Source organism: Neodiprion virginianus, chromosome 3, assembly GCF_021901495.1.
Source record: "Neodiprion virginianus isolate iyNeoVirg1 chromosome 3, iyNeoVirg1.1, whole genome shotgun sequence".
In the NCBI taxonomy this organism is placed as follows: domain Eukaryota; kingdom Metazoa; phylum Arthropoda; class Insecta; order Hymenoptera; family Diprionidae; genus Neodiprion; species Neodiprion virginianus.
This window is the reverse complement of record NC_060879.1, coordinates 33,351,995-33,377,637: the sequence shown is the minus strand read 5'-3', so window position 1 is coordinate 33,377,637 and position 25,643 is coordinate 33,351,995. Positions and strand designations below refer to the sequence as shown.

Below are 25,643 nucleotides of genomic sequence, written 5' to 3'. Positions count from 1 at the left end.
TTCACGCGAAATTTCACGTTGCACTTCCTTCTGATAAACCAGCGAGATCATGGATGGAATAAATGCATCGATGGAATCAATCAGAGCTTCCTGCCCATCTTCGAGAATCAGCCGTGCAGTTTTTCGAGTGACTAGTTTGATTTCAAGTCCCCTTAGAGTTTTATAATCTGTGAGAATCACGAAATCCATAGATATCAAAAAATCTGGACTCCTTTCTTTCAAAGCCTGTACCTCGAAAACTACTGATTTTCGGGACTTTTCTCCACGAGAACTTTCGATCGGAATGCACTATAACATACTGAAAATTCAGCCAATTCGACAGGGAGCCAATTTCCATAAGGATTCTGCGGGGTCGTTTCTTTAAAAATTCGGCTTACCCTGTCATTTGCTAATTTTCCGCACGCACGTTACAAAGCCGACAGGCTTTGCACGCGCGAATATCGGGGCGAAAATATCAAAATGTCGGATTAGCCGCAGCATAGGCGCATCGCAATTCATTGGATCTCACCGTTTCTGGGAAACAGAATATGCTCCAATGTACCCGGACGGCTCGATTTCATTGAGCGCGACAGAGCCTTAAGGATCGGGACGGGAGTACGCACTCTCGTCGATATCGACCCGGGGGAGGGATGCTGGGGGTGGGGGTTGCGGAGGTGGAGGGGGAGGAAGGCAGGCACAGTAGGAGAAGCCGGGAGGCGGCAAAGAGGGGAGGTCGGGGGATGCCGAACGAACCCAACAACCACCCGCAGCCTCCCTTACCCGCCCCCGGGCCAGCTGGCCTTCAGCCCTCTCTTCCTCTTCTGTTTGGAAACTACCCTCACCCGGTTAACACGCGGATTCTCGGTCTGCACTCCGGGCTGTTCGCTCTCGTCGCGGTCGCGGGCAAACTGGTCTTGTTTCGGCACCGCGAGTGCTGGTGAGACCTCCGTTATACGCGGGTAATTCCGAGCACGTCGTCGGTGCGTTGAGATTAATCTCTATCAGAGTCCCAACTTTATTTTATTCGAGTCTGCGGGGGCTCGATGTTTTGGTCCTTACTCTTCGGCGTGCCGAGGTGAAGATTTCGAAATTCGAATACCTTCTTGCGTGACAGGTATTTTTTTTTTTTTTAATTATTTTTCATTCTTTCCTTTCTTCTCGTCATAAATTTGCAGAGTTCGAAACATCGACGGTGAACGTGAAACTGTACTGATTTACCTTGAGGCGAACAACAGACTTACGTAAAGCAAGTATTTCCGCAAAAATTGTTCAGAAGAAATTCAGCCTTGTGCCTCGTTGTGATATTTTTCCTACAAACTTTGAACCACCTGCTAAGTCATGTGTCGAATCAATTATTTTATCGTTTCTCTTCAGGATAACCGAAGTTTCTTATAAAACGGTAGCTCGCTTTTCGTAATAATCAAAACGGATATACGCGGGGGGGCCACTTTTTCATCCTCGAAACACGCACTCGAACTGATCGAAACGGATAACATTTAGTGGACATTTATCGCGGACCGGAGAAAGTTGCAAAAATTTACCTACGTCGAGTTAACGCCACTCTAATCGAGCGTAAATCTGATCGCTGAGGTGTCGAACAAGGGTTAAAAGACAGCGCCGAGCGGTTTCTGCGATGAAATGTTGATCCCAGTTTTATAACCATAAATCTCGCAGCTCTTCCGAAGTTTGACAGAAGCCGAGTGGTTTGAAAGTTTGAAGACAGCGTAGGATCAGAGTGAGTTATAAAAGGCAGCATTATTACACCATGTAGAATTTTCTTTTTACCGTTTCAGCATGCAATTCCATGGCTTTTAACGCGCTTGATTGCACGGCTGCAATTCTATTGCAATTAATATCCTACCGAATATCCACCACAGCATGGTTCGTTCGTTAGTTAATTTTTCCTCCACCTTTTTCCTCTATCAATGTCCGATCTACCTTCAATGGATTTGCATGAGTCAACATGCTTGTTCGCCGAAAAGCCGTATCGATAATTTCTGCAGTTAATTAAGTAATTGGGTTGCCCCGCGTCAGTTGCGTCATCGAACGAACGGACGTTTATGCAGTATTATGCATCCTCTGTCGAATACTCACACCACGTGACTAGTTGTACGTCAGAGACAGTTTTGCATGCAGTTGGTTCAAATCGATCCCACCAGTGAAGAATAGTCGGTAAATTGTCTTTAAATTTCTACAACATTGCAGGTAACAACTGCAACAAGAAATTAGCGGCATGGTGTATTTGTGATATTATTATAACAAATAATGAAAATAAATACCGCGGCAAAAACGATATATGAAATATTTCTGGAATATCAAAAGGAACAACAGACGACTTGAGGCATTTCGTACCGATGAAAAAAATAAAATAAAAACAAAAAGGACACATCGAATCTTTTCGAGAAGCGAAATGGTAAATCATGGAAAATTTGTAGCGCACGTTCGGCACGACGATGATATTTAATCATTCACTTTCAGGGCGTAATCATTAACTACACTCGGAGTCGGCTGGACCACGATAGTCCGTATTTACAAGGACGAGCAAGGAGCAGGACACACCTGTAGACGCAATCGATAGGCAAACCTCGCTTCGATGTACCGTCTATATTTCACCTTTGCTTCTACAGCAGTTGTGTATTGGCGCCAGGACCTTTTTACCGCGTAGTATTGGTGCGACGGTGAGATTGGATTAACGAAATTGCTCGTGAAAATCCTTGACCCAGCCTCTACGAAAGCAGGCGATCCTTCAACTCAGAAACAGATTATTTACAATTACTAGGCTGGACGGAACGAGGCTCGTTGGTAAAATCGTCCCATTTCGGTGATCCGATGTTTCTCATTCCTAAAACCTGTTCGTTCCATTTCCGGGCTTCGTGAAATTTTACATACTCGTGAATCGCCAAACGACACATCCTGAAGTTCAACTTTTAAGCCGAATCCCAATTAGTAATTCCGCGTGCTGGAATTAGGTATGATCCTAATTGCGCGAAGAGTCCTTCGAAGGTAACCAAATTTCTTTCTTTCTTGAGAATTCAACAGGTCCTTGAGATACTTTCCAATTATAAAGAGATTAACGAGGTTGACAGAAGTCGAGTATGCACTCACTCGAAGTATGCAATGCAAATGCGTGTTCGCTCCATCGGTAACTAGTGTCGTATAGATACGCAAAATTTAATTGGCTTAATTGGCCAAAGTCGCGTAACCTGCAGTGATTGCAGTTGATTCGAAGAATACTTGACGCGCAAAGTGGATCGGTTCGATTCAAATTTCGGGCAAACCAGCTTCGGATTCCAATTAAATGTGGATTTTATAGTCGCGATGTTATACGTGGACAATAGATTTTTCTTTCATACTCGCTGCTGAACTTCAGCTGCACGATTTACCCATGCATGGTTTTTTTTTGCACTATAGAGTGAATATAGGATAGTATTGGCTAATGGAGCATTCAGCGGACGAACGACGGAGCTTGAATTACGACAATATCTTTACCCCGCATTTATCGTTGTTGACGATCAACAGTTTCGTATTTCGATCCCGTGAAGGTTTAAATCAAAATGAAAGCAATCGCATGCCATTAAATATTCTGCCGTTCCTCCGGAGTTCGTATCAAAATTCTCAAAAGATTCGGAAATCTGGTTTCATTCGACTTTAAGAATGGTGGGTATAAAAAAATCGATCTTCGACGAAATGCGGAAAGCTCAGAATTCGTTTGAAAATTTATAAATATTCAAACCACAGTATTTCTGACGAAGTAAATCGCCCTCGCGGGTTGAATTAATTCCAGAACAACAATCCTCGAGGGTTTTTTCTCTGAATTATTTGGCATATTATTATTACAGCTGAATAGAAATTATTATACATGCTTTAAGATAAAATTCATCCTGAAATACGTTCACTCGATCGTTCAAGTAGCGGCAGGACCAAGGCGAAATATATCCAGCTTTCATTTTAGTTCCCTTTTTCGAGTGAACAATTTCCGGTATCATATTCGCGGCCTCGTCCGCTTCGCCCTCCAGGCAACTACGGACAGCTTTTTAATAAAGAATTGTCATCGTACAACGCGGGCTTACGTTAAGCTGCGCCTCGTCTTCCAGGAATTCATACAACGGAGTGAAAATTTATATAATACCCATCACAATTTGCCTTGCGTATAATGGAAAATAATCTGGGTGTGACAACCGCGGATGTGCGTTTGACGAGGAATTATTATTGTCCTTGCACGCTGCCGGCGATCAATTCGAAATTACTTTTACTCAACAAAGTCGATGAAATCTCAAACGCAGAAACGGTCCATTAATACATCGACGATTCACACAATTAATCAACATCCTCAAACTGGGATAAATTATGTTTAAGGATTATAAAGACTCTGCCATTTTCTGCACATTCGTTACGATTAATAATACTCAATTCTGTTCTTCCTCTTTGAGATTCTCTTTTTCTTTCTTCTACAAGACAGAATTTACAAGAGAAAATATTAAAACTATACATAGAAGTGCGGTAAACAAAAAATCCCGTTGTGCGGAATTGCATTTTCGTTGGCCTTATTTTCACAAAAAGTTTAATTTATCAAATAAAAAAACGTTGATAAACGAACGATTGAAAATGATTAGTTTGCAAATTCTGCAGGAGCATCGACAATCGCGAATTGACAGGATTAATTATAACGGAGTGAAACAAATTTCCGTGTTCTAAACTCGACAGTCAAATTTTCCGCCACAATTCACCAGTCAATGTTCAATAATTAACTCTAGCAGCCATTGATCGCGTGAACATTTTCTTTCCATTTTTATCACGTACAACTGGGAGAGGTTGAACATTCAAAAAGTTCTATGATCAAATAATCGTACTCCCTACGATGCTTTGATGTACAAACATTTCCTCGTGGTTTTACAGTAGCGCTCTGTAGACTAACAAAACGGTTTTTGGTGTACCTACCGCAGTAATTTTTTTTTTTTTGGATTTCATTTTATGTTTCCATAAAAAAGTTTGCAAAGCAGAACGATCATTGGGTGGGAAAGGTGTTTAGTTTAAGGCTGGCAGAACATAACGAGAACATAAGCAGCTAATCCAGTTAAGCCGACAAACTTTGACGCTCCGCACAACAAAGTTTCATCTAAAAAGTTATTAATTAGTTTCTTTTTTTTCTCTTAGTTTCGTATAAAAAGCTGCGGATATTAAGGAAGTCCATCATGCGGCACAGAATCCGCGTTATCTCTGGCATTAATTTACCGGTTCTCAATTTTGCTGATTCACTATCGAACTAATATGAAATTTACTTCCTCCCCTTAACTATAGTTATATTACACGCGGAAGGAAATCATTCAACAATCCAGTTCACGAGCGAGAGACAATGAGCGAAGGTTCGTCACCTGAATCTACGTTATAATCACTTGTGACTGATCCGTTCGATCGTCGTTTTCCCTTTCCGCAAAACGTCCTATCCGGGATCCCGTCGCGGTGGCTGAACGCAAATATCGCACCTGTAATGCGCGGAAACGGTCACGGACTCTGCTCATTTCTTTCACTATTATGTTATTCCAAGATACGATTTTTTCCCCCTGACTTGCATTGTTGATGTTTACACGAAAACGGTCAGAAGATTAGATACAGGTACAGGTATAGTTGTGCATGATAATTAAAAAAAAAACAAAAAAATCGGAAACTGGTAAACGACGCGACTCGAATTGTCACGTGGTCGCCGGTCCGAGGCCGCGGCTTCGTGACCTTGTTAACCATAAATTAAATCATCCGTGATGTAAGTAATTTTTACTACATATTTCCAGACAGTAGCGATTGGTTACATCGACGCGAAGCACGCGGTGTTGAAAGTTGAGCAATTCGTAGCGAGCCTCGTGAAATCACCACATTATTTAAATATCAAGGCAGATCCCATCTCAGGTCTTATTTGCATATATCGATGCATCGTGTATAATATGGACCGCGAATTAGGTATGCGATTAACGTCGCTTGTAATTATCTGATTAGAAATGTCTGTAGGCGAGATTTTAATACAGATATTTAGGCTTTCAAGGGTGCGGATGAATTTTTAGAACTGAATTAATAGAATCAGTTTTTTTTCTAAAGGCGTAATAATGCCGCGGTGGAGAGCACACTGTTTCAATTATCACATCGCTTTAAGGTAAAAAAAATTTGGCAACAAGATTAAAAACCAAATGAGGCGCAGTCCATTAATTACGGACTCTGGATATGATGAATTATTACACGCAGCGTGGTTAAAACCGCCAACAAACAAGTAACACCGAATGAAAATATTCGGTGTTTGTGTTTAAGGTCTCTCGTGAAAAGAATCATTAGCATAGATCGACTGATTTGCAAATGTAATATTGCCCACTTGATGAGAGAAAATATTCATTGAAGTGGACAGCGATTTTATACGTATAAAATAAGGTGCAGGGATTATTGTCGTAAGATACCGTGAAAATTTTAAGGCCTAATGTATATTATACATATAGCCACTGATCCCGCAGAGGTGCGCGAAAACACGTTTTGGACGAAATTTGTTCCATGTAATTCGAGGAGATTATACCTAATCTTGATGCGTCGAGTGAGCTTATATTGAAGTATAAAAATGTAACCTGAATCTCTGTCAATTTTTACAACGCGAGGACTTAATTTTTAGCCCACGCTTAGAGGGTAGAAAAGTGATATTGTTATTACATTAATTATACTTTTTATCCGAGCCTAGATACATTTAATCTTTATACTATTCGATCCACTGCGTAAGGATAAGAATTTAACGATTGCATGTAGTTGGAAATATTCGGTGATCAACCAATGTTGGCACCGACGTTGTTTGCAATCGTCGTTTTTTTTTTAAATTTTAGCTACCTCTGCCGGTAACTTCAGTTTTTAAAAAAATAACGAAATGCTTCTACGATTGCTTGTTATTTTTGTTTCTACCGAAAGTTCACTTCAGAATTGCGGATCTTAATCGAACCGTTTATCTCGAGGAGAATCGTCGCTGGCATTGGAAATAGAATGAAATTGCGATGGCTAGAATCTCGTGAAATATTGAGTATTGGTATTGAAAAAAATTGTTCGTCCTGAATTAAGATCAAGCATGTTGAACGCAGCGTTCAGTTCTGTTTATTCCGAGTGAAGAAATACGGATTGATTACGATGGGATTCGCCGAACCGTTTGATTAACGCAGAGGTAAATGGATGCGTTTTCATGTCGAATTAAAATTCCGCTCGCGATTGCCGGATGCCGATGTATCTAACAAATACGAAGTTAAACGTATTTCTCACCGGGATAAAAAAAAAACAGCCGCTCCGGAATGAACGACTTTTTCAACAAAGTTATTGACCGCGTCACAGCCGACGCAACTTTCGGCTTGTCCTAATAAAATACGCGATCGTGCAGACATCACTCGAGTGTTACGAATACTTGAAACGAGAGAACGAGTAAAAGGCGTTGGGTATCCGGTCTGATCGAACCTTCGAGGATATTAAATAATTTCCGATTGGAAGAACAAATTTCCCCTTCAACGCGCGAGGGCTACAAAAATGTATAAGTATTAATTATTCCTGACGCTGCAATCACAACTGCTCGTATATTGCGAACAAGTTATTCAATTCCCTAATGAACTGCGAATAATCTGTCAAATTTGCGAAAGTTGTAATTGCTTTGTTATTGCGTGTAGAAAAATTGGTAAATATTTTAGACATTCTCACCCTGTATCCGCAGACTCTTCAATATTTATTGGGTATAACGGTGCTGTTTGTCTTCTGCATACTTCGGCTGACACTGAGCTGCCTGACTCATTCGTAAACTAGCTTTTCGTTAATGGCGAACATCGACGGTCTTAGCGATGAGGATTGAGTGGTCAATATAAGGGTAGAAATAAGACTGGGAGAAATGCATTAGCCCAACCACCTCCACCAGTCTCGGCATAATGGCTCCATTGCGGGGCGTGGATGTTCAAGTCAATGCTTAATAACATTGTTTCTTCTCGATCGTTCGCACTTGATGCAAACAAACATTTTCTATCTAATCCTAGACGTTGCTCATCGACGGATAGCCTTCGCCAACACGTATCTGTTGGTACAGTAAACCATACGATTGTCTGATCATGCATGACAATGATTTTACGGCCGCTACGCGATCGTCCAACTCATGAATCAATCAAGATTTACGCACGTTAACACCGCAGCTTTATGATCGTAAACTACTTATACATCGCACGCTACGAAGAGGGAGTAAAACGATTAGTCCTTACATATTTATTTTAGTTTTCACGCAACGATCATTACTCACACGACCTCTCGTCGATTACAGAGACGGTGAAATAATCGCGATATTGCGCTACTGGAAATATTGAGATACAAACGGTTTGTAATCACGTTCGTTAATTAATTCGTTGTTTCTTCACATTAGCTTGATTATACAGCAACGGTGAATGTATGTATAATTAATAAGGTGGTACAGCAGGTCTTTCTGCTCGTTACTGAAACTGAAAGCTTCTGTTGGTATTCAGTTTTATCCGTCGGCTGGGAGTTGGGTAAGATGCGGGTAGTCGGAGATAAAATGTGATTCTGTAAAAGCAGGGGAAGTCCTATATCACGGGGTCATCGCGTGTCTCGAATCGTCAGTGAAACATTGCTGTCGTAACAGCAGCTTCCTTTTTCATCTGTGCACCGTGACACCGGTCATCTGAAAGAAAAATTCCTGTAGGTCCGTTAAATTATGAAGCTAGACAAAGAAGAATTTTCCAACAGAAATTACACCCAGTAAACCAGGCTCCTCTTAGTCCGTTCAAGTTTCGCCATCTCCAGAAAACTTAGCGACGACTTGACCACCCGACTTCCAGAACAAAGCTTGTTAAATAATTTTACGCTGTTTCTAGACTGACTTGTAGTTTCTGGAAATTCTACAAACCATGGAGGGTGGTTCCCAATAAATTCCAAGCAACAATTTGCGGAAGACGTCTCCAGGATTTAGTACACCGTCCGCACCTTAAGTGGGCAAATTGAGAACTGACCAGGATTCGTACCAGAGCAACGGCACCTCCTTTATCTCGACATAAAGCTGGGACCCATGGACGAATCGTGCGCAGTATTGTTTAATAGCCCGAGGCTATTCCGGCGGTGGGTTGTTAGCACTTCCGTTACTGCTACGCGTACTACAATCAATGTCCGCCACATTCCATCACGGATAAACCCGTGGTCCACTCAATGTCTCCTTCTGAAAATGAAAACTGGTCCACCTTGGATCCGCTGCACCCACAACAACGGAGTCCTATCAGTGGGTCGCTGTTTCATTCTCTGTAAATACACCAGCCTCGAATTTCCGGATGTAATATCGAAGTTTACTACCTGATTAATTGGGATTAGTTTTGTTCTTTTCTCTTGACATTTGAAGCCCGGAACAGCGGAGCAGGCAATCACGTCGTTAGCTGGCCCTCCGGAGTTGACGATAAGTCTGCTATTTATTGATTACCACTCTCAGGATAGCGGCTCGTGATTTGTAAACAAAATTTAAACATTATTACGTCAAATTACTCTATTACATTTTATCGAATGAATTTTTACCTGGCATATGTATTTTATTCGCTTCGCATTGTCACTGAGTCCTCGACAATTACAAGCAGTTGGTGCTTTTGCTTATGAAGTAGCGGCTTTATCCTGAGGAAGAAAAAGGGGAAAAATTTATGAAAATGAACAAAATTTGCGCACGAAATTAACGCGTCGTACTTAGAGGCATAGCACAATTTGTATACCACCCACAGCTCGCTCGCTCTGAACCACATTCATTGCGCGAACAACCTCGCAGCCTCCTTTACGAGTAAAATCTCATGGCTGGGTGAGCCTCTCGTTATCACAAGATACCGCTGAGGTGCTTCGCGTAGATATACGAGCGAAGTAACCAGCTGTAAGCCAGAATGTAATAGGGTTACATTGCCTTAGTCTGAGAGGAGAAAAAAAGTGTTACTCTTAATGAACATTTCGACTCTCTGCAAAACAACAGCGTTATAATGAGAAACAGCATTGTTCGGTTAATAAGCGTATGATAAGAGACGAAGTCATACAGTTAATACGAGACACACTGAGTATCGTGTACTTTCTCTAGACGGGCGAAAAGATGATATCAAAAATTGAATCTTTCCAGAAAAGACGAAGAAAAATCGACTCGGAATGTTTCGTTAGATTTAGTCAGTATTTAAACGGAGTTTTGGGTAAGACTTGGGCGTTGCCGAATCACCTACAATTTATCACGCAATTCACAATGAGATGGCAGAGCTCCAGTCACATAAGAATTGCACGCGAGAAATACCGAGGCGGCCATGAACTGTTGATTTGTAAGATAAAAATGAAATTACAGAGAATGAAAATGGAGCGAGTGAAATTGTCGTGCGACTTCAAAGAGGCTTTGCGACAGGAATGTGAGCTCTTTTCCATCAGTTCGTACATGCAATAAACCTTGAATGTCGTTCAATTTCAGACGGATGCGAGTCACGAAGATATACCTAAAAACGGCCGATGAAAGAAATTGAAGTAAATTGCAGTAAATTGAGACGGGTAACTTTGTTGACTCCTTGAATGAGGTGGCAAAATTGAGTTTAGCATGCTTTGAAGATAGGGCAACCTCAGGGATCATTCAATGATGCATTGTCTTATTTCCTGCGTTTCTTTGCGTTCCACTTTCAAAGTTTGTCGACATATTACGACTGGCACTTATTCTCTTTTGATCTACAGTGACAAAATTTTACGAACTTATCTCTTACAGCCATGGTCATTCTAAGTTATCGTAACAATACATCGACCGGACGATGGCTGCTCAAGGTGTACTTTTCGAAAGCAAGTGATTATAATTAGAATTTAAAATACAGCCGAAGCTCGAACAAACAAGGTTTGATACTTCCCTTGTAAACCGACAAAGTAAATTTTCTCTAGCCGCACGCGAATTTCACGCTTCATTATACTGAGAATTAATTATAGAGTTCCGTTGCCGCCTCGTTGCGCTATGCGGAAAGATCAAGATTTCTCGAGCAAAAGTATTACGCGGTACATTTATTATATTATGTACTATTGCGGCGACTGTTATACTCGGGCATTGCTCGTTCATATTTCAGCTGTGCGTTAAGAGTACGTGGAACAATAGCGGTGTGTACCTGAGGCGAAATGTCAAGCCAGCGTCGATGCTAATCAAAAAGAAAAATCCGTTCGAGGTTGTATCAAATTGTCTGAGACGTCAACACAAGTGAGAACTGCCAATTTGCTCGTGTGACTTTGTCAGCAATCGATTTCCACTTGACTCTTGTTTCTGTCTCGTTGGTAAAATGACGAATAAAAATTCTCGTGTACATATTTCCTCAGTTATAATGAATCAAGCAGCTACACGAGAGCTTTGCGCCATTAGTTGTATCGAAGAAGATGTCGCTTCGGTAATCGGATTAAAGTCTGCAAAACAGACGTCGTGTAGTCTACGCGATCACCTAAAAAGTTCCAAGGCAATTATCAAGACGCCGTTTGTCAAACTATCTACACGGTTTTTGCACCGAGGAATGAAACACGCCTGAAGAATTTTTTTTCAAACCTTACGGTACGTCATACTCTTCACCGTATAGTTTAAAATAAAATTGACAGTGTACCTACGTCTATAATCGTGATTTTTAATGAGCTTATTCCGCTCCGAAAAAGGGCGATAAATCCCGCGTCTAAATTCGCATCGTTAGTTTGTTTAAAAAAAATGATACATGAAGTATGTCTGACGTTTCGCGCCAAACCGATCTCAACAAACAATTTTACTGTGGAAGAAAAATCTGGTCATTACCCTGTACAAAAATATATCGTGAAATTCAATAATTTACAATTCAACGGAAAATTGCCCCACCCGTGATGCAATACCATGCGATAATTGTTGCCGATCGAATACTCGTCAACAAATTCGACCCTATCTCATTATCCTACGCAACAGGCAGTACATATGTTACTAGATTACGTTGTAAAATATCGACAAAGGGGATATCAAGGCAAATTACCACCTTGGTGCGTGTCAGAAAAGATGCTCTACGCTTTCATGAGAGCAAACCTTTTGATTATAGGGAGACGCGTCTGCCCACGCCCTCTTTAAATATTCCGGAGTCGCCCTCTCTTATATCCGCTAAGTATAAAGAAAAAGCTAGGCTGATGGCAAAAGTACTTGTATTAGGATTCCTTTGCGCCCGCGATGAGCGAGGGTAGAACGAAGAACAAATTACCTACCTAGAAACTTGACGCCCGTTTCACCCCCTAATCGATATACATATACCTCGAAGGTCCTCGAAGATTCAGAGGTCTTCGAAACGCTCCCTAAGGGGATGAATCGAGCCCGCCATCCACCTCGAAGTGTATTAAATTGCTCGGGAATCCCGAGAATCTTTACGACGTGCAGGTCATGATTTTCACAGAGGGTGTACAACGACTGGTGGTGGATTCCGTGGCGATATTAATACCGACTTTACGGAATAAGACCAATTACGAATTGCTCGCTCCGCTGCGTAAGTCGCTCGTATCGACTGTTACGTCGATGATGAGAGCGGAACAAAAACGTCGAAAAGGTATTACGGATTTATAATTATCCCGTATAACACAACGCCGTGTTGTTTCAAGCTACACGTTGTACCGCTTCAATTATCGCGATAACCGGAGTTCACCTTTTGTTTATATTAATTATCGGATGACAATGCAATACTTTTTTTTTTCTAATTACGACCTTGGTATTTGCAGCTACTACGGTCGCTGGATTGAAATAACACGGCTATCGAGCCTCGAACGACGGATCGAACCGTCGCTCCAGTCCGGGATGTGCTTTGTTTGAAAACATCGCAAATTTGATTAATCAACAAGGATTATAACGAACGTCACGGTATATTCCCACAACCGGTAGCACGATGACGACAAAAGGCTGACTCTCAGGTCCCAAAAGCTGGCCTGGTGATCGTGCGATGAATTGGTTATATCAATTCAGCTGCCGCAGCGGTTCGTAAAGAAACGCCAATCAGCCGGAATTTTTATTGAAAGTTCTGAAAAGCGCCGAACCTATCGCTCTCGGAAGAGCGGCTTCAGACCCTCGGTCGAACGAAACTACAGGCACTCTCGGCCTTCGAACATCCTCGAAAACTGCCGGATCGCTTGATGAGCCGGAAAGGGCGAATAAAGCGCTTCGCCATTCTCATTCACCTAATAAGAGCACTTCAATGAACTCGATTCAAATCGGGGGATCCTGATTGGCCGGGAGCCGAAGCAAAATCCCGAACACGAGGTGTTGCGCAACCACGGCGACGATCAGCTCCAGCTCCTGCACGTGCCTTTGCTCCAAGTCGACGGCGGCTTCGGGCCTTTTATTTCACGCCTGTCACCCGGTAGTCCACGTTCAAGGTCGCTCGATCGGAGTCGTGTTCGTCGTTAGGAGATACGTGTAACAGCCGGAGGCAAGAAACTCATTCGGAACCGGAATCGGCGGAGCAATTTTTAATTGGGAACAAACCGTTTTGCTCTTCATCCGAAAGATCCTACGAGTCACGAAATACGTGTTTAAATTACGCGGTTCGTTACTCCCTTAATTGAAAGAGGGCTCTATTTTATGAGGGCAGTCCATCATTCTCGTCTGGCAATGACATCCTTGATCTTTCGTTGGGTATTATGCCTCGCGTTGCGCCAATGTGTATAAAAAATTCCAAGTTGATATAGCTGCCGCCAGTTACGTATAAGAGAGTGAAACTCACCCTTACGGAATACACCAGTTTCCTTTTGTGAAGCATATCTTCAAACGCTGTCAAAATTGTTCAAAGTTCACTTTTGATCACGATGGGATAATCTTTCGTTAAAGTGATCCGAACACTTGTCACGTACACGCAAAGTGACATTGAAAGGCAATTACACCTGCGAATCGAAATCTTACTGTCAGTCGATCACGAGCTTTTGACAGATATTTTGAAAAAGCTTCTACCACTGTCCATGGTCCATATTTTTCAGAGGTTCAATCTCAACCTGGAAGCATCACGTACGTCCGTGAGAGGTGAAAAACGAGACAAAAGGAAGCCGACAAGTTTCCTCGCACGCGGATAGCGCTGTACCCGCAGGTCCCTTTAGAGGGTGCTTTTCAAGCGGGACGTGAGGGTGATATTTTCACAGTAAAGGACGTTGCGCGGGCCCTGCGTAATGTTTGCTCGGTTCTAAATCAGAATCAATGTGGGTGCGGCTTGTTCCCGGGAATCGGTCGTACCACGAACAGAGGTACCCGGGAGTTTTCTGTGAAACTCACGGCTCAGCGCCAGCAGACGGACAACCAAAGTTACGTGTCACGTCTGCACTGTACTGCCACTTTCGAAAAGATATTCTCATATTTGACCAACGTGTATATCTTTGTACAACAAGAATCAACATTCAGCTCTATTGCCTTACCGATTCTGGTAGGCAGTGGCTCAAGTAACGTACGTAATAAGTCCAGGGGTAGGGAATTAATATCGAGCTTAAATTTTCCCCGGGCAACGTTGCGTGACTAAAGCGTGGATTGGCATGTTCCCGTGACCAGCTCGGTTGAGAGTCAAGGTCGCGTTGTCACGAGGTGGGATATCGATTGGTGATTTACTGCGGTTATTTTTCGCCAAGGTGTAATCGTTCCTTTTGCACTGCCGTGTATTTTGCGCTCGCATCACCGATGATTTATAATACAAACATGTAATTAACGATCTCGCGATGATCTTTATTGGCGCACGCAGTCACGGAAATTAGTCGATCGAAACTTCGGTAGTCGAACCTATTTTTTATTCACATACTCATGTATTACGAATCAATTTATGAAAAGGTTATAACATTCTCGCCAAACTAATTTCATTGCTGAATATTGTTCATCGCGAAATATGGTCCGTTTCGAACAAACAAACGTTTCTTTCCTATCGCATAATATTTGTAAGTTGATCGGACAGTATTTAATGAGATCATAACGTGTCGTCCAACCGTAACAGATCAGTTATGCATCCTGTTCCTGGCTCAGTGATAGGGTGAACAAGTTTTTGAGGCAAGACGTTGAAACCATTTCACTTGTCCCCGACGATACGATTTTGATGAGAGATGAGAAATATGACAGACAAGTGGGGGTGTAATATAATGCTTCGCATTGAATGTCATGGTTATTCTTCGCTCAATTTTGCATTACCGTAACGAAAGCCTCGAGAGGATATTTTAATATCGCTGTTTTATAACTCCTGTTCACCGGTATTTCAAAATTTAATCAGGATTGGAAGTACGTCGCGGCTCGTACGGATTGAATAAAACCGAGCACAGAGATAGGAATTTGATTTTATTCCGTAGAGAAGAAATGAAAGTCTGTATTGAAATATGTAGGGTGGTTACCGGCATATGTTCTGGATAATAAAGCTTCGCAAATCACTTTCGTCAAAGTGAGTTCAAAAAACGCTGGTATACTATTAATTCTGGCATACATGTACAGCTCTCAATTTGATAACCGAACTTCCATTGTTCGAACAAGACTACAGCATGCCAAATAAAAGCGAATCGCAGATGAAGAAACCCTTTCAAACTCACCGGTCGCTCAAAAACGCCCCTGAATATGGTTGGAATAATAATTAATTAATACATCAAGTTGAAAAAATGTCAGTCTACACGGTAGCTACCTTGACCGGTGCGCGCCCCGAGTTATAAATTTTGCATACCTCACCGCAGTCTGGCTTCAGGCAAAGCAATCGCCTATGAAATTGTTTGATGCTGTCAGCCAGTAGCTCTCATCATTTCCCACGCGTCCGTATGGTCTGCTAGATGCTTTTTATACCGGGTTACTGTACGCAAAAACTTTTGAAAACGTGCTCGTTGTTCTCTGGTTTGCGTTGTTCTGGTCAACAGCCTGTAACAGGTATCAATAATTTGTTGAATCCGACTAATGCGCGTAAGCTGGTTCAGAGAATGGTGCAAAAAGGTGACGCCTGTGCGTCTTTTAATTTTCATTTGCTTTCAATTGTGCGGTGCTATCGTTACCTCGTCACAGACAAGTCGTGCGACTGACCATTTTTATCCCACACCTCGTGAAATCTCGAGAATCGAGACATGGGATGTGAAGTTGAATGCGGTTTGATCGCTCCAATCCCTGCGACGATGTACCACCCCTAACGGCCTGGGGATTACGTTTCGTATTAATCGTTGAACAGGCAATTCTTTTGCTACACACACTAAACCGTAATTTATACCGATTGCCGAGCATCGAAACTGTCAACTACCGCAGATTTATATCGCACAGTTGCAAATGATCGAGGCTAGTAGTGCTGCCTAATGTTTAAAAGCAAGGCTATCCGCAGTTTTCCATTCGCTGTGAGATGTTTAACAGCTTCTGATAATTGCCCGACATTACGGCTGCAACGATCGGCCCAACAACAAGTTCTCTGTCAAGGTTCTCATCCGCGTGATCTGATTTATCGCTGTAGCAGGTATACTCCGTTGCATTTATTTATTGGGTTCGTGTATTTCCTGCACGTTACACGTTGAGAAAACCCGATTCGAACATGTTATATTACGAAGGGTTTCCCGGAGAGTGGCTATTTTTAAGGCTTGATGGCACCCACGTTTTAGACCAGAAGTCTGATTGATCAATATTGAATCAACCGTTCGCAGTATAAGATATCCCGTTTTCTAAGAGCACCAGAACTGCATCGATTGCGTAAAAGGATTGGTGAACTGATAACCTTTGAGCGAGTTTTTATACGTTTTTTCTATCATACAAGAAAGACAAATTTGTGAGTTTTTGTTATGAAAAATATTTTTCTTTGTCTCTTGGGCCAATTAATTCCTCTTCAGCCCCGATATTCATGTCGGCGTGAAACTGATTTGCATGCCGATCGAACGAGTATCCGCTCAACTACGTTCCACGCCCTTTTCATCAATATGACTGATTGAATTGCTGGAGTTCCCGTGACCCACGCTGGGCACATATATGTATACCTATACAGCGTTTGCTTTGTTACAGACACACATATTTTTCTCCTGCAATAATAAATGCATGTCACTAAATTGGCCAGCTGGAATAACATCCGGCGCTTGGAATCGGGCCAATTTTTCGAATCACTCGAGTCAATCAAATACGTTTGTCCGTATTTCTGTACGTTTCAGGTCCGACAATGCCGAGCCGCGATGATGCTCGGATTGGTGAAACTACTTTCCTCGACGATCCAGTCTGATCGCGATGCTTCCGGGTCCGTTAGGAAAATAACAATCTAATCGAAACGCGCCATGGGGTCACTGCCGAATCTTCACGAGCTGTCAAGGGAGAAGCTGGAGAGCCCCGTACATCGGCCAGCCCCCATCGGAGGCCTCGGCCCCATAAGGCTTCCCCCGCAACCGCCACCCTTAATGCATACCCACCGACGGGCGAGGAGCAGCGGTCATCATCACAACGCGTTGTGGGACAACGACGCGATGCTAGAGGTGCGATTCTCGCCGCAAGTAATTACAAGGGTTTCTCACCCGCTTTCATCGACCCATTCGCGTTTATTGTTGTATCGCCACGTGTTGTTGCGACAACGCCGAGTAACAAGCAACGTGAAACGAGGGTGTGTTTTTTTTTTTCTTCGTGTCTTTTGCCTCTTCGCGACGAAATTTCCTTTGGTTTCTACTTAACGTATATTATAATTACCCACTTGGAAATAAATTACTTTCACAAGTATACCCAGAGGTTTTTTCGAAAGGAGATGCTCGACTTTGTGGTTAAAGTTGAATATGCGTGGCACAGAAATTGCTGAAAACCACATTCGTGATGAATGAGAGTTTCGAATAATCGGTTTTGAACGAAGCAAAGCCTTCGTCGTCGATTCGTCATTGGGTAAATATTTTGCCAGAACCCAGGTTAACCTGCAACGCGTAAAGGGGTTAAGATTTGTAATTTGTAGAGTAGAGGCGAGAGTCGATTGTTCCCTGAGCTTCTTAGGACGCAAAAATCACGTTCCAGAGATGTTTGTTTTGCCTGAACGGTGTGCTTCGGGGGCTGAAGGCCAACATTGTTAACGATTAAAATCGCGTATCCGTTTCCCGAGTGACAAGCCGTGAGAACGTTACTACATCCGTAATCGTACGACGAACAAAATCCCTTTCAGCAGCACATGGCGACGTACTCCCCGATCTCTTGCCGCTCGGCAAGGACTTCCGGCCTGGCTTGGCGTCGTCGAGAGTCGATGAGCTCTTCCGCCGGAGCGTCTTCGGTCCGGAGGCTGATAGCCGCCGTCCGCTCGGCCCCCGCTGGTCCACGACCCCCGAGGAAGGCGGTCCTCAGACACTGCGCCGCACTTCTCCTCGGTCACGCAGCCGCGTCAGCGGCGATGCTGCCGATGTTCCCCCTGCAGGCCGGCCTGGGAGCGTTCAACTCTCACCTTGGTCCGGTCCTGCTGGCGCTCCTCTTCGCGACGGCGACCTTGACGTCCTGTTTCGCCCCGATAATCGTCCAGCGGGTGAACACGAACCTGACGCTGTGCGTGGGGCACCTGGTGACGAGCATCTTCGTCGGGGTGCACCTCTACCCCGAGTGGTACCTCCTGGTGCCGGGCTACGTGCTGCTCGGCGCCTGGGTGAGCCCCTGTTTCCTGGCGCGAACTTCTCAGGTGAACATATCAGCGGCGAGACTGAGTCTTGTCAGTTCGGACCCCGAGGACCCGGACGAGACGAGGCGCGAATGTCTTCTTCGACGGCTCAGCCGAAGCCTGAGACTTGCCGAGGACATGGGTCTCGCCGTAGGTCGGTGCTGGGGTTTCATCCCCTTCTGCGATCCAATTTCCGTTACGTTCTTTTTACCGCCTTGAACCATATCGTTACTGTTTTCCAACAGGCTGCCTGCTCGCTGCTGTCCTCGTAAAGATCACCGACCCAACGCCTCCCGCGGAGAGCGACGGCGAGATAGAAGACTTCTGCGGGGCGGAATACTGCCCCGAGGAGAATTACTTCTACAACGAGAGCCTGATGCTCGTTCCCACCGCGCCGCACGGCACTTCCACCATAATGCTCAGCGTCTGGCTCGGCCTCAGTGTACTCGCCTTGGCCATCTCTTGCGGGCTGTTAGACTCGCGGATGAAGGAACCACAGACCGTCAGCGAACGCTCGAGTACCGAACACTGGTTCCGGGCGATCAAATCCGCCTTCCAGGACCCCCGGCTCCAGTTGGCCACCCCTCTGGCGCTTTTTATCGGCCTGGAACAAGGCTTCATGTTCGCTGACTTTATGGAAGTGAGTATGCTTGTGTTCTTTATAACCCAGGACCTTGAGTACCACCGATGCTACCACAACTGGGACTGAAAGAAAAATACAGGCCAAATATCACAGGATAAAACGGCGAGAAAATACTTGAAGATTTTTTTTTACATTGGTTAAATCCGTTTGTTTCACCAACAGGCGTACGTCGTTTGCGCCCTGGGAGGAGCTGGGACGGTCACTCTCAGTTTTTTGAGTCTCGCCCTGCTGCAGGCGATTGCTGGGGTCACACTCTCGATGCTGCTCAGACACATCAGAAGATACTTTGTCGTTGGTACGTACGGTGTGCCAATAAGTGTTCATCGCTTTGCTCGAACTCTAATTGATAATTATGTGCTACGATAACAAAACATGTCTGGCTTATCGAGGATATTATTTACACTTGTTATTAAACTGATTTTCACGCACCTTCTGAAGCTAGTCACGAATTTGAGTGCAATCGAACAATACGTTGCTCAGTTATTTTCTACCAGTGATATGTAATACTCCTGGTGAAATGGAGTTGCCTTGACCGATTCACAAGTTTCATCTGCAGATATAATATTTATTTCACGCATTTTGAAACAGACTCTTCCTTCGTGGCGGCGCCGAAGCTCTTGAACATTTTTTACAGAGTTAATTTCTGCAGAGCTTGTGGTGTATTGTGCGGAACAATTCAAATACTTACATCTAACAATGAGAACGATGAAATATTCCGACCAAAAGACAATGACTTGGCGTTTTGTGACAAAATATCTGCGGCTTTCAAACCGTTGGTGTATTGTCTTGAAACTCCGGTATACTTTTAATTCCATCACTGAAAACGAGTTCTCCAGTAAGTAAAATTCGCTGAATGGTGAAAGCAATACGTTAATACCGTGTATTAATTTTTCGTTAAGAAACAAAAAGCTCTTCGGCCTTGTTACTAACCTGCCATCAACGTGAAACCCCTTTTCAATTCTTTCATTGCTTGCCTTTTTCTATTTCTATTTCTTTATATAAACTCAGGTATAATCCATCCAGAAGATTCTTGCATTGACGTGAAACGCGTAAATCTTCCTTCTTGAAAGATCACTGGTAGGAAAAGTAACCGCGTCGATGATCGAAATATCCTCATTGATTGAATTTGTGAGGCTCCGTAAAAGTATTAATTAACGATGTTGATCTGTGGATAATGATAAATCGTAATTATTTGCCATTCTTGCGGCAATTCCTGAAAAGTCTGAGGGATCCAAGAAAAATTAGATTCCGTAATCCTGGTACAAAATTCCCTTGAGGAAAGGTAATTTCCGTTTGGGGAAATGAGCGATTAATAGTATCAGGCTTCATTAAACGGGCTGGGTAAGATCCGGCACAAAAATTTCATCCGCGCAGGTAAATCGCGATAATCATCCTCCACTGATTTGCCTCCGGGTTCCCCGTTTACTTACTTCCATTTCCCATTACAGTGGTCGGATTAGCATTTCATGCTTGCCTGCTTCTCGTCCTCGTGGCTTGGAGACCTGCCGGTGACGATCCGGCTCTTTTTCACGTTATTTCCGCCGCCTGGGGCGTCTGCAATGCGATTTGGGAAACCTTGATTTACAGTAAGTGGCTACACATGCAAAGTGCAGCATAACAATCTACAGAGATCGTAAAATCGGGACAAAATTTCTTCAAGTCGTGGTTACTTTACATTTCAAAATTCTACGGGGCAGAAAATGAAAATTAGGTTTGCAGCTGTAATGAGAAAATCTAAAAGTATGTGTCACTAACTAATCTTAACTTTTGGATCGTGGCCACTCGTACCACAATATCGTTATAATTTGTAGCTGGCGTTGATTCAACGATTCAGAGATTCAATGCTGTAATAAGCGGAAAATATGTCGCATTTTCGTGTAATTTCAGCAAAAAATTTCATCCGTTATCGCAACGACGTGAATTTTACTGAATTTTTATGATAACAATAAAAAATGAAATTTACCTCAACTTTTGTCGCTTTCAGCTCTACTGCAAGGACTTTACCCCAGCACGTGGCAAGCCCCTCTCTCGACTTCGCTGTTCTGGCGATGGCTGGGTTTGGCTCTGGCGCTTGGGTTGCACGGACTTGTCTGCACGCGTATCCGCATTCTCGGCTTAGCATCGATGCTGGTGTTATCGGTAACCCCGTATACTTGGTTGGAAATCCGACTAGCCAAGAGAGGCAAAAGCTTGGCACCATTGTGACCGCGCAGAATGGGATCCGAATTATTCAGGGCTAAGCATTCGCACAGTGGCTGAGACGGGCTCGGTTCATCCGGCTGTAGAGCGAGAAGACGTTTGACAAACATCAGAGACACGGCGAGAAACGTCAATAACATTTTCATCTGCCATACACGCTCACCTGAGAGTTCCATTCAGCAGCCTGGAAATTCGGCAATTTCTCCCAATGCGTAACTCGAAGCTGCACTGCTGGAAATCCACTTCTTCAGAAGCGTCTGAAATCGGAAAGGCGATTACTTGTATCTTTACTTGGATAGGTGTATGTGTGTGTATGGAGAAACTTGAGATGCCGGATGGACCGAGACCGAAGAAATTTGTATCGTGTAAAAAGTCTTTAGAAAATCGAAGTCACATAACCACCTACGTGGACCGTATAAAAAGTAATGATATTGATGAACTTCTTTCACGTAGAACTCATTTGTACAATTTTTGTAGTACATCACGCCATATATGTTACATGGTATTGTTAATCTTAAGTTCCAATCGTATTTGCATATGCAGTAAAGATGTATGTAAAATGTTGTTAATGAGAACTCGGTTAATGGCTGAAAAATTGACATTTGATTCACCCAGCCTTGACTCTCTGTTTTTTTGCAGCCTTGCACAGTGGCTGAAAAGAGGAATTAATAAAAATGATGATAATTAATGTAAATTCTATTTGAGTACAGTTTGCAATTGTATCAAACTCTCTGATTAATTTTCCAAATTCTTGTTCAAATGGTTTGTATTCACACATGTAAGCAGATATATTTCTTGTAAGAAAAGTCGTCCAAAGACGCGAAGCATTTTCGAAGAATACATTTGCAAAGATATAATTCAGATGTACTTACACACAGAGCCGTTGTAGCCAAAGTAGCTACGCCCTCATGAATGTATACTTATTAGGTCGGTCGGTAAATTCCAACATATATTTCTCACCCCCGGAATCGATAGATAATGACAAGAAAACAGTTTGTGAATTATTTAAGTTTTTAGCTTGATTAGAAAGGGTGCCGAAATCGATTTGAAAATGAAAAAAGTAATCATTATCCGAGTTTAAAAAAAAGTGAGCTATTGTTCAATTCGTTTTATTTGATTAAAGATAACCGGAAAATATCGAGAATAACAAAGAAACGAAATAATTTGAGCAAAAACAGCTATTTGATGGTGTTCTTATCACATTACAAAGCTATACAGACTGTATTTGTTTCACATAAAATGCGCGTCTATGGTCCATAAGCGTTAAAATATATGCGTCATTGATACATTAAAAATAGTTGCGGCAAGAAAAAAAATAAAAATCCAGCACGACGGGCTCTAAAACGCTTTTCACTTGTTAAATTGATTTCGACACACTTTCCAAGGGTGAGAAGTACATATATTGGAAATTAGGGACCACGCTAATACTTGTACACGATCGAAACTCTAGTCAATAAGGTGAAGATGGAATTGAATATAGTATTTTATTAACAGAACCGAACGTCACGAATTGTAAATCAAATATTTAATAGGTATACACATCATGTAATTATATGCTTCTTCTCAATAACGATGAAAGTTTACCGTAGCACGAAATCATGTGGAATAGACTTCGTATTAGAATAGACAAAATACGACAGTGCCTCAATGAAAGATAATTAAAAAAAAAGAGATCAACAATTATTTTTATCTTTTTTCCAATCTATAATATCATTCGAACATGGACTTGAGATTGCAGAGGAACTAATGCATCAATACAGCTGATCCATAAATTATATCCTGTAAATAACCGCTTTAGTTGTAGGATATTGGATGTATAAAGCTGAACCTTGGCGATTGGCAAAACCGCTGAAATATGGACACGTGATTACGTAAAATGCATGGTCAAATATCCGTTTCCGTATTGCCCCTAATCCTTTAATTCATACATCTTCAAGGCTTCGGAATATTTAAATACATACTACATGTAAACGGTGTTTGGAATATTCAGAAGATTTAAGGTCAGAATGATTTATAATATTAACATTTTCGGATTTTATCTCATTTTTTATGTGTATCATCAACAATCTTACTCGTAATTTTCTTCGATAAATTCGTACATTTCTCTGAAGATGTCTGATAAAAAATTGAATTTAAGGACAGACTATTTTTAATTGACTCTTATTTTCTGCAGGTACATAGCAGAGTGTAAATAATCGCTAATTGAAAATGAGAAAATAAAGCACATAAAACTTCTTATAAAATTTAGCAGAGTGTCATTAAAACGTTCTTGAGCTCGGGTACTGCGGTGATTGTAGTTAAATCGTTATCGGATTATCCAGACGCTGTTTCGCTGCTATAATCGAAATACTAACAGAACTGTGATATTATTATTAAAACAAAAAGTCAGAACCCAAGATAAATAAAAAATTAAACCATCGCTTGATTTATAGACTCAGTAGCAATCGTTAACTCTTGATAAGAGTATCGCTCGGTGTTAGAAAACATTTTGATATACATGACTCTATATTTAATCCGATCAATAATTGCAACGCCTTTATTTGCATTCTGTCATTTACCAATTTTCGGAACGCTGTGTTATTATAGCCTTCGATCTTTCTGCGACATTTCCCAGTAAACCAAAATGAAATGAGACGATTTAAAAATTCTGGATTCCAGGGAATCCCGTTCCTCTATTCGGATATGGGAATTACTACAGGAAGCCAGAATTTAATAAAAACAGAAGTTAATCAATCATTATTCATAATAATTCCAATAATCCAGTATCCAAGTTAGTCCAGTGAAATTTACCTGAACTTATCGTGAATGAAAAATGGCAAGTGTAACATTCGATAAACAATATCCATAGAATCGAAATGAAAAAAAAAAAAGAGAATAGAACTCAGTCATTCGTAGTTCGAGTATCCAGCAGAACGGGATCGGAATATTTCGTGATGAATCATTTTTAATTCGTTTTGGTTTACTGGTTTCACTTCCCCGTTTTCAATTAGTTTTGGTTTACTGGGTTCGCTTCCCCGTTTCCAATTCAATTACTTGCAATCTACGTGCACGATCAACATTACATAATAGAACCAAACAACTCTGACAAACCCTCAAACTAGTACATCGAATTGCTTGTTAGCGTATAAACAAAGAACGGAGAAAAATTTTTGGGACAATCTCTTAGATACGTATACACACGTAATATATAACATAGACTGTAGTATACCTTATATATACATATGTACACCTACATTTCGCAAGTTGAAACAAGTTTATTACCAACACTTCAAATACCTTGTGTTTATGTAGCTCTAGAAATTATTACGTAATTATAATAACTAGTGCAAATCACAAACCGGTACCTCAGACATCTGTTGTCATTTGCGTGGGTACAAAGCCTTGGCATTGATGGCTTTTTGCGCCGAACGTCATAGTCGCTCGCACATTCTGTTTCTCGGACTTTTTCAGATTGCGGATTGCAACATGATTGTAAAAAACATCATTAATATATATATATATATATGCATGTACCGGTAATTATTCTTGTATTAATTGAATGTTTCTGCGTATATATATTATTATACCAATGGACCGTAAATGTATGTGTAATAATTGTCGCTAACTTGTGTCGGATCGGAGAAATATTATACCAGGTATAAAATATTCGTGCAATGATTGTAGGCTGATCAAACGCCCAATACGTAAATTTTTTTTCGAGTTACTTGGTATGTACTTCGGAATACACAAGGTGCGGGGAATAAAAATTGAAACTGATTGGATCCTGATCGAGAGAACGCGACGTGGAATATCTCTGTTAAATAACGTGTATAATAGAGGGCTTAGATATATCGAATATATTTTTTGCACGATAAAAAAAATTTTGATCCGTAATAATCGATACATCGGTAATTGTCAACCTGGCCTGCAATTAAAACTGCCATAGTTAAGATTACGATGAAAAATGAAATATCTTCAACAAGACGAAACAATATTTCCATATTATCACCGTGACTATACGTTATAAATCACATATCAGTGATATTGTTGTAAAATATGTATAATGTATCTAAGTGTACCACTGTATCAATAATCAGCGATAAATTGTATGATGTTGAAATTGATAATGGTTGTGTTGAATGAAACGTTATTACAAACAGCCCCAATCCCTTATTTAAGAACCTAATCCTAGACCTTCGTCGCTGTTGCAAGGTGAACGTAAATGATTTTTCAGCCGTAGAACGTTAAAAGTTGAAATA

The 25,643-nt window shown here is 41.9% G+C and overlaps 1 protein-coding gene and 2 long non-coding RNA genes across 6 annotated transcripts; 1 reads left to right on the top strand and 2 right to left on the bottom strand.

Annotated features, from left to right (window-relative positions):
* Positions 1-821: 821 nt before the first annotated feature.
* Positions 822-25,511, top strand: LOC124300976 (UNC93-like protein). Of its 4 annotated transcripts, XM_046755526.1 has the most exons (8): positions 822-1,054; positions 1,155-1,714; positions 17,104-17,418; positions 18,084-18,717; positions 18,809-19,203; positions 19,369-19,501; positions 20,655-20,792; positions 21,191-25,511. In XM_046755526.1, exons 3-8 carry the CDS (start codon positions 17,224-17,226, stop codon positions 21,409-21,411), a joined length of 1,716 nt encoding a protein of 571 aa, XP_046611482.1. In that variant the 5' UTR covers positions 822-1,054; positions 1,155-1,714; positions 17,104-17,223; the 3' UTR covers positions 21,412-25,511. The 4 variants fall into 4 exon arrangements, with proteins under 4 accessions (XP_046611482.1, XP_046611485.1, XP_046611484.1 ...); XM_046755529.1 differs by having other exon boundaries at positions 822-1,714; positions 18,087-18,717; XM_046755528.1 differs by lacking the exons at positions 822-1,054; positions 1,155-1,714 and adding an exon at positions 2,943-2,982.
* On the bottom strand, positions 19,179-20,051 carry LOC124300982 (uncharacterized). Its single transcript, XR_006907376.1, has 4 exons — positions 19,895-20,051; positions 19,636-19,822; positions 19,339-19,545; positions 19,179-19,268 (listed from the first exon to the last, which is right to left on the bottom strand). It is a non-coding gene; the product is annotated as an uncharacterized LOC124300982 (long non-coding RNA).
* LOC124300983 (uncharacterized) lies at positions 20,143-21,253 on the bottom strand. Its single transcript, XR_006907377.1, has 3 exons — positions 21,170-21,253; positions 20,637-20,760; positions 20,143-20,371 (listed from the first exon to the last, which is right to left on the bottom strand). It is a non-coding gene; the product is annotated as an uncharacterized LOC124300983 (long non-coding RNA).
* Positions 25,512-25,643: the final 132 nt, after the last annotated feature.